General features: G+C 35.5%; 1 protein-coding gene across 1 annotated transcript; it reads right to left on the minus strand.

The window, feature by feature from the left end:
• Window positions 1-512: 512 nt before the first annotated feature.
• Window positions 513-4,697, minus strand: LOC123553567 (uncharacterized). The gene is made up of 2 exons (XM_045343266.2): window positions 4,515-4,697; window positions 513-1,384 (listed from the first exon to the last, which is right to left on the minus strand). Exons 1-2 carry the CDS (start codon window positions 4,606-4,608, stop codon window positions 552-554), a joined length of 927 nt encoding a protein of 308 aa, XP_045199201.2. The 5' UTR covers window positions 4,609-4,697; the 3' UTR covers window positions 513-551.
• Window positions 4,698-9,274: the final 4,577 nt, after the last annotated feature.

The following is a 9,274-nucleotide window of genomic DNA, read 5'->3' on the forward strand; positions in this document are numbered from 1 at the left end:
TAAATTTTTGTAAAAGGTTTTACATTTCAACATTTATATCTCCAAGGTTTGTTTAATAAACACACTTGTTGGTAAGGCTCTATGAGTAGGATAGTGTGTAGTATTTCTTTCTTAAATAGTATATGATGGCACCATTAACCGGGAGGTTGAACCTCTATATGCAGCCTGTCTGGGCGTACCAGATCCTTTAAGCACTGGTACTGGCAATAGGGATAAAATGACCTTAAGGGGGAGGGGTGCGATCAGGACTGTTTGTTACAATAAGGCTGTTATTATTATTGTCATTATTAATACTGTTATGATAACTATTATTATTATCATTATTATTATTATTATACACAACGCCATTGAATATATCATTGTGTAAAAATAGGCGTTTTAATCAAATTATTCAATTTTAGTTTTGTTGAAATTGATTTGTTTTTCTTTCAGAGACAAAAAACAACAACAACAAGCAGTTGACAAAATTAACATAAAAAAGCAAATCTTCAAAATATAAGAGTATGAATGTGTAATAATTGAACAATTTTATTTTCATATTCATGAATAAATTACACTTCCTTCAAAGACGCTGCAATGGTATACCGGCGCCTCAGTACATTCGTATCTAACTTAGTCCAAGGCCACGTGGTTGGGTCAAATACAGGACTGTTTAGCTCTGTAACAAATTCGCAATCCGTATCGGTTTCTTTTTCCATTACGGCCATCATGAACTCAAGTTCCACAATTCGCTCGTGCATAAGTCTCTCCTGGTTTATCATTGCGCACATTGGATCCGGACTCATTGACCTCCGTTTTGGAGAAGAAACGCGTTCAGACTGTGTAATCCTCGTAAGAAGAAGCGGGAAGTGAGTTTTGTAGAATGTGTATGAGTCAGTTGTTTTCTTAAAAGGAAGTGCTTTCAGTTCAAAAGATTTAACAATAGCCTCAAATAATTCATCATTAACAGTAAGTGGGATCGGACGTTCAATAGTAGGACGGCGGGGTAAAAATGTTTCAGTTGGCATACGCCTTTTTAAAACCGGAAGTGGTGTACAAGAGTCACTAGTCGAAAACGACCCAAAACCAGAATGCATTCTGGGTGAAGTGCTCGATGACGAAGAAGCAGGGCTAACAAGCGTGTCCCATTTAGAGAAAAGTCTCAGCCATGTTTCACGCGTTGATGCCCTGTATGGAAAACTTGGAAGTTTGCCAAACTTTCCTGTCGCAGTCCAGGCATTTGCATCAGCGATTAGGGGTTTCATGTGGCCTTCCTGTACATTAAGAAGTGGTGCCAACCGGAAGTTAACTTTCTGTGCTGCTGTAGGACCGGGTAATCTTCGTTGCATATATATCTCTGAAGGTGGACGTAGTACTCTCCGCAGTTTTGCCTTGTCCTTAAGAACTAAAATTAGAGCGAAAGAAATATGTTCAAATTCATTTGTATTTTCACATATACAGGCAAAAGCAGAAATTTAATTCAAAACTTAAGTGAGTTACATCCAAACGTCATTAAAAAGTCGTCCTTATTTTTAAGCCTCGGTCCCAAAGATACGTATGCATTGTTAATCACGAGTTGTAATCTCCCCGCGTTTCATTCAAGACCTGATTTCTTGTCGATATTCCTGAATTCATTCTAAATTTGGATTCTTTGCATGCGTTCACAGCCATTTTCATTTGTTTCCTACGTTCACAGCAATGATGTATTCCGAGTACTAAAACTTGCTTAAGTATTGCGCACACAAGGATAGCAAATGTTGACCGGGTTATAAATATCATTTATACGGAAGCGTAACAGGGCTAAAATCTTTATTATGCATAAATATGCTACCTTTATAAATGTGATCTAAAGTGTACACCAGAATATCATTGTCCCAGTACTACATCAAATTAGAAACGTTCAAATACGAATTTTAGTGTTTCGCGCTGCATACTCAAATGAAAAAAAGCAAAGATAGCGCTATATTCTATTTTCACAAAATTTAGCCTTTTAATGTTTTCAAAACACAAATATTCAATGACACTAATATGATTCCGTAATTGATAGATTCCAAAGATAGATGTTTATAGCAACGGGAACTTAAGTGTATCTATATGAATCTGTTATAACAATAATAATGATAATAATAATAATAATAATAATAATGATGATAAAAAATGACACTTAGTATTTTAACCATATGTGTTCATTTGGATATTGCAAATTTATGTAATAATAACAAATCGCAAAAAAATGAAATTATTAAAATTTAATAATTTTTATTTTAAATAAAATGTTACAATCAAATGTATCTAAAAATGTTGAATGCATGAGCTTTACTTTAACATTAAGTCCTTAAGGTAGCGGACCCGTAATTCCAATCGGCAAGTTCCGTGCGATTGTGTATTCTTCGTAATACTATGCTTTTCCGGTCATAACAGAAAACTGATTTTTCATTATAAGAAACTTTTAAACTTTTTTTGTTCGAAATTTTCCAGAATTAGCTTCCATTCTCAATGCATTCCTAATTCACAATGATCTGCTTAGTTTGTTTGCAAAATATTAGGAAAATCTAGAAAAATTAGCATTTATTACAGGTCACCCCCTTTCAAACAAATACGCGAAATTTAACCCTTTGCAAGCAATATCTCAAATTTTATTATGTGTACATTATTTTTGATTCAAGATCAATTTGATTGCTAAGATATTTGTTATTTTCAATCAGAAACATGCTTATGTTAATATCATTTAGACAATTGCAGTGCTAAATGAGAGAAAAGGCACTCTCTAGGTCCTTAAATCGGCCAAAATAGGGCCGCCTGGTCGAAAACTGGGTCTAAATTCCAAAAATACAGCCAGTGTTGATAGAATCCGTATCATTTACCGGCAAACCGACAACTTCTCAACATAATGAAAGACTCTTTTTAAACATACTGTCTCCTGTACAATGGAACACGCGACTTTTTAATAGACAGGCGATTTTAGCTCGCCTGAGCACAAAGTGCTCATGGTGAGATATTGTGATCACGCTGTGTCCGTCCGTACGTCTCCGTCCGTCCGTCCGTCCGTCCGTAAAAGACATCTCCTCAAAATCACTGAATGGATTTTGATGAAACTTGGCATGGATGTTCCTTGGATGGTCCTCTACTAAAGTTGTTCAAACTGTGGTCCGATTTTGATGTAATTTTACACAAATAGTCTTTATGTCACCCTCTACCAAGGTTGTTTAAGTTATTTTGATTCGTCAAAAAATGACCGCCAGAGGCCGTAAACGCTTTTCCTTATATGTATATAGTCGAAACTTTAAAAATCTTCTTGTGTGAAACTGCTAGCCCGATTTTAAAATAACTTTACACGAATGGTCATTGTGTGACCCTCTACCAAGATTGTTCAAATTATTTTGATTTGTCAAAAAACATGGCCGCCAGAGGGCGTAGTCACTTTTCCCTATATGTATCATAGTGGAAACTTAAAAAATTTTCTTGTGTGAAACTGCAAGCCCGACTTTAAGATAATTTCACACAAATTGTTCTTGTGTGACCATCTACCAAGATTGTTCTAATTTTGAGCGATTCGTCATAAAACATGGCTGCCAGGGAGCGTGGTCACTTTTCCGTATATGTATATAGTAGAAACTTAGAAAATCTTCTTGTATAAAACTGTTAGCCCGATTTTAAAATAATTTCACACAAATTGTCCTTGTGTGATCTTCTACAAATGTTATTCAAATTTTTCTGATTCGTCAAAAAACATGGCCGCTAGAGGGCGTGGTCACATTTCATCAACAATTTCTTTAAACAACATCTCCTCCAAAACCACTGAATGGATTTTGATGAAACTTTACAAAAATGGTCCCTTGGTAGCCCTCTTTCAGTTGTTCATATGGCTTGTGTTATAAGGGTTTGACTCTCTACCATACAGGTCCAAATTATTGCCCTAAGGTAAAAAAAAATGGCCACGCTCCTGTGTGTGACATGTACTTACTATATGCTTATATATAAGAAACTTTGAAAATCTTCTTCTCTGAATCAATAATATATAGGAAGGGCTGTATGCTGATGTTGAAATAACTCGTAGCCCGGCCCTTTTGTGTTTTTTGTTGTTTTTCTTTTTTGTTATGTGTTAAAAATGTATGTACTGCTGTGTGTATCTTTGAAACAGAGAGCAATAAAATATGATTAAACTAATCAATAATAGCTAGGCCTTGATATTTGGTGTGTGAAATCAGAGTTGTACTGTCTACCGTAATTGAGATAGATAGCTATGCAATACAAAACACAAGCAATACTGCACACCTTCAATTAGCTGAGGTGTTTCCTTAATAGCTTTCCTTTTAATTTTACATTTCAGAAAATAATAGTTTCATTTTATTTTTATTTCCTAAATATTTCTAGAATTTTACGGATCCGTATACATTTCAAATGTGTCTGATTAAAAACAATGAAACCTACCAGTCCAATGTTGTCTGCATTCCTCTCCCGCACCCCCCAGTTCTCCCCTTACCTCCTCCCCAAACCCTTACCCTATCAATAAATACATAAATCAAAGTAAATACCTTTCTCAAAATGTTCGTTAAATATTCCGTTTTCATCCAGGCGAACACGAAAGAGTACTCTCTCTATGGAAGAGTCACAATCCGCGTCCATCATTCCACATGATATTTCTTTTGTTAATTTTAGCTAGATTTACATGAACACGTTCTGTGCATTATTTTCATCAAACACATTAACGACGTTGTCAATAGTTATCAAGCAGTGTTAACGTCATTGACGTCACATCATTTGGAACGAATACCGTCACGCTGAGAATCTTTTTGTAGGCCAATGTTTTTTTCTCTGAGAAACGACGCTTTGTGTTCATTCACGCGCTTTATTACTTTTCACGTTCACGTATGAATATTTAGTATATTTTTTACAGATATTGTGGGATTTCGTAATCAATGAAATGAAAATCCCTTTGACCCGAAACAAGAAAAACATTGGAGTCGCTGGTCTTCTTATAAAACAAGCTGCGATCGATCTTGAGCGGCAGTAATCAGACAATGACATCTCACTGTGAAGATTAAAACTCGTCTAGTCGATAAAATGGTCAGATGATGTGAAAGTATGGCGTTCTGTCAGGGTCATAAAACATATTCTCACTCAGTATAATACTTATCTATCTAAACGATACTCAAAAAAAGTGTAAAAAAACCCTCTCATCCATGGCGACATAAATTATGATAAACAAATAGGGTTATCATAATAGTAGCTCGATATGGGATGCTGTACTAGTATTCGGCCCTATATTATGATGCGATATTGTCGAAACTTTCCAAAAAATTCCTTCCCCGGCCGGACTATACAGAAGTGTTTGAATAAACGGCACAAATCGCAGCTAAATGGACACATGTGCTAAGAAACGGAGACATGTGCGTTCCAGGTGCACCCATCGTTTTCATTCAATTTAGAAATTCCTTTAAATCATACTTTCAAAACCGGAAATTTATACATTCGGTCATATTTCACCATCTGTTCTGCGTAAAATTAACCGCTCAAACAACGTTGAAACCACTTGATCTGATAAAGCTATGGCCAGTGTGATTACCGACGCGAGTGATGACAGATCACTGCCAGGATGACGGACATTAAATTTTGCAGACCACATTCATCCCTCAGGAGCATGTACACCAAATATAGACTATAGAAGTCTCTTTTGGAAAAAGTTACAGGCTTCCAAACTAGTACGGGTAAAGACAAATTGCTGCCTTGATTGGCAGAAACGTTTTTCAAGGGCTGCCTTATATGACAGAAACGCTTAGAGAACGGCTAATAATTTGACAGAAATACGAAATCGCTCTTTCATTGATTTCTCTGTTTTTACATTCTTTTATATAGAGTTGAAGAGCCAGGCTATAATTTGTTACATTTTCTCTGGATAGAAACTATATTACTGCATGATTTACATCGAAAATGTGTTTCTTTGACAATTTGTCCATACAATTGAATATCTAAGGTATATGTTGTAAATTCTAAATTTATAGACTAGTTTATATAAGTAAAAGTTTCTAATTCCCAAGTCGTTATATATTCTAAACCAAATATTGAAAGCTCTATAATATATGAACATGTATTTCTGTATTACAGATACCCATGAAGAATTATTAGTGCTATTATTGCAAGTCTGCCTTCGATCTGCATAAATGTGATGTAAACCACCTTATAGATTGCAACAAGTCGAAAGATTTCCTGTGGCCAGAAGTTATACAGCCTATAAGTAACTTATGGGTGAATAACGTGCATGTTTTTTATGATAGCATTACGCTTTAATGTAGGAAATATTACTCCATTCTACATGACTTACAAGTAGATCTTATATGTATTTTTTTAATTCTGAAAGTTATTTTGTTTTGAGCAAAAATAACTATATTTCCCTTTCATGTATAACATAACTTTTAGCTCAACTGGTCACATTCCTCTTTACTAGAGCTATCACAAATGTGATTCATGCATTCACCTGGATTTCGTTGACAGATAGAGCACAACACAGGACCATAATCCAGGAAATTAAAGATCAATTTAAAAAAAAAATCTCTTATGCACAACTAGGTATCAATATTGATCATTGCTGAAAGTTTGATTAAATTATATGAAATAATGAATGAGGAATTCGGGTCACAAACATTTCACTATTTATCATATATAGTGCCAGCTATATTGCAAAAACGGCGTTCCATAAATGCCGCCAGGTAATTACACAGCCAACTTAAATGCAAAAAAATGTATATGGATTTTTATTTAACTGAAGAGGAATCAGTACATCAATTCTATCGAATGAAATCATGTAGCCGAAAGAATGGTCTCGAGTAGATTGGAATGACGGGGAAGGTAAGTTAAAACTGAAAACTGAAACTGATTTATTTGATTTAACGCCTGTTTCTATACAATGTCATATTCAATGGCGTTTTACATAAACGAACCTTAAAATATTAACGAAAAAAATGTAAAAACTCATATGAAATTTAAAACTAAGTTACACATAGCACCTGCTGTTATCGCATATAAAACAATTATCAATAAGTTTAAAACAATGCCATGAAGTCTCTGAAATACAGTGTCTTAAGAATTTTCTTTAATGTTTCAAGTGATTCACTATTGCGAGGGCATCTGAGGTAATGGAGCCTGCATATCACAGAAACTGCCAAAAGACAAAATTAAAAATCAGGCACCCTATCTAAGGGGTGATTAGAAAATACTCAAAGCTCTGAAAGCGGGAGTATTGGAGCCACCCAAACCTATGCCGAAATGTTAATAAGCTGAAAAACTAAATAGTGTCATTAACACAACATAAATGTCGTGATGAATGATCCAAGTGGATCGAAATAAAACAGCTCTGATGGAATGTAAAGGAAGACATTTTACGGCCGCAGCATGGCACTTAAAGACTGCTGTTGTAATAGTTAATAAAAGTTATACAAAGATCCTCTGGAAGCATAGAACGCAACCAAGCAAAAACAAATAGCGAACTCGGTTTGATTGAGACTGTTTATGAGAGGTAATGAAATGGGCAACACCTTCTCGCGCTCTAGAACCGGTGTAAGCGGAACTCTGTTATTCATAAACATAGAATGGACTCCATGATCCAAAAGGACCCATATCAACCCTTAGGGTGCAAAGCCCTGCTTAGCAAAGTTTATACCATGCATGTAATAAGTTTTTGGAGTAAAAGCAGGTCACACACTTACTGTTACACTGTTACAGAAAAAAAACGCACTTCTTCGCTCACTGGCTCCAAAAATAAAATGTCTCATAAAATGTTGGGATCTACGTGAAGCCAGGAATTCATCTCTGCTATTGATGGCCTGTAAACATTTGTTCCCCCTCTTTCTGGGGTGAGTTTAAAAAGAAGAGCCCATTATATTTCCGACGCAGCGCTCATGACCGGAACTATACAAGAAATGTAAACAAAGTTGAACTGTTACTTTATGTAACAATTTTAGAAGTTATTTCAAAACGGTCAACGTAGTTCCCCTCAAAAATGGTTATACTTTTTATGGATGCAGGTCGATTTGCAGACCCAAAGCATTTCTTGGCTGAGGATCTTTGAAATTTGTGAAATAGGACCGGTTCAAACCGAAAGTGGCCATCGGTCTCTCTCTCTATATATATATATAATATATTATATCGTCTTAAGTTACACAAATTAGAGATTCCAGAGTCATCGTACATATCTTGTTAAAATGTCTTGTAACTGTATACGTGATTTGTTGACGAGTTTTATCCACTTATGTGCATTAGTGGCCAGGAGGAGGAGCCAGTGCTGCAGATGTGCCGCTAAGGACGAGATGTGGTGCCAGTGCACATTTAATTCCAGGGTGTTGAATGTTTTTCAGTTATCAGCAAACTATCCGTTGTCTTTTAACTGTATCACGAGATATTTTCACTTCTTTTCTCTATTTTAACATGTCTAATGGCGCTGTAACATAAGGTATTTAGTTGTGTATGATATTTTAAATGAAAGGAGAAGTTCCCATTCGGAAACAGTTTTTATGGCCAGTTCATTTTAGAAGTAAACGGAGTAGAGTAAACTATGCTGCAATCTATATAATTACATTTTTTATTTATTTATGTAATTACTTGTTTATGTTCTTTGATAGTAGATTTAGAAAAAATGATAGCCATATTTTCAATTTGTCTTTTGTCCGTTTGTTTAACAAGTCATGTACATTGCCGTGTATGTTGTTGGTGCTATTTCCATATTTCCATTCACCCGCCCTCTTTATGCTCCACCTTTTTGTATCACTTTTTTTTACCTGTTTTTTTTCCATCTTACCCTTTAATCTTTCATATAACTAAAATGTACTTGTTGATGGATATTTGAAAGAACCCGTCTGCTATATCTTCCCACTCCACTACAGCATTTATTTGTGGCTAGCCAATTTTGCGATGTCTAACTCTGAGTGTGTTTGTTATACTCATTGGCGTTGTTGGGTGGAGGGGGGGGGGGGGGGGGGGGGGGTCTACTCTTACCTTTAAAGGGGAACCATATTCTATTTTCGGCAAATTTTACAATTATTTCAAACCTCCAGTAAGGATAATATACGGAGTTTAATTTCAAATTCATGTGTAAAAGTCAAGACTCACGTTTAATTAAGGCCAGCCAATGTCATTTTTTGGTATTTGTGATTCTGTTACGGAATAATAATATCTGTCATATGTTTACGAATCGGATAGAAATATCCGTCCCGAGGGCACCTGCGCATTGGGCGGTAATGAGGAAAAAATATATGACTGGTTCTTCTCGGCTACATGAACAATTAAATGTGAATATTGAATG

Source organism: Mercenaria mercenaria, chromosome 4, assembly GCF_021730395.1.
Source record: "Mercenaria mercenaria strain notata chromosome 4, MADL_Memer_1, whole genome shotgun sequence".
In the NCBI taxonomy this organism is placed as follows: Eukaryota; Metazoa; Mollusca; class Bivalvia; order Venerida; family Veneridae; genus Mercenaria; species Mercenaria mercenaria.

What these genes read in the sequence shown, in the direction of transcription:
- LOC123553567 (XM_045343266.2), bottom strand. Translation starts at nt 4,608, where the DNA reads ATGATGGACGCGGATTGTGACTCTTCCATAGAGAGAGTACTCTTTCGT. An exon ending in TAACGAACATTTTGAGAAAG is followed by an intron (nt 1,385 to 4,514) that starts GTATTTACTTTG and finishes CTCTAATTTTAG; the next exon opens with TTCTTAAGGACAAGGCAAAA.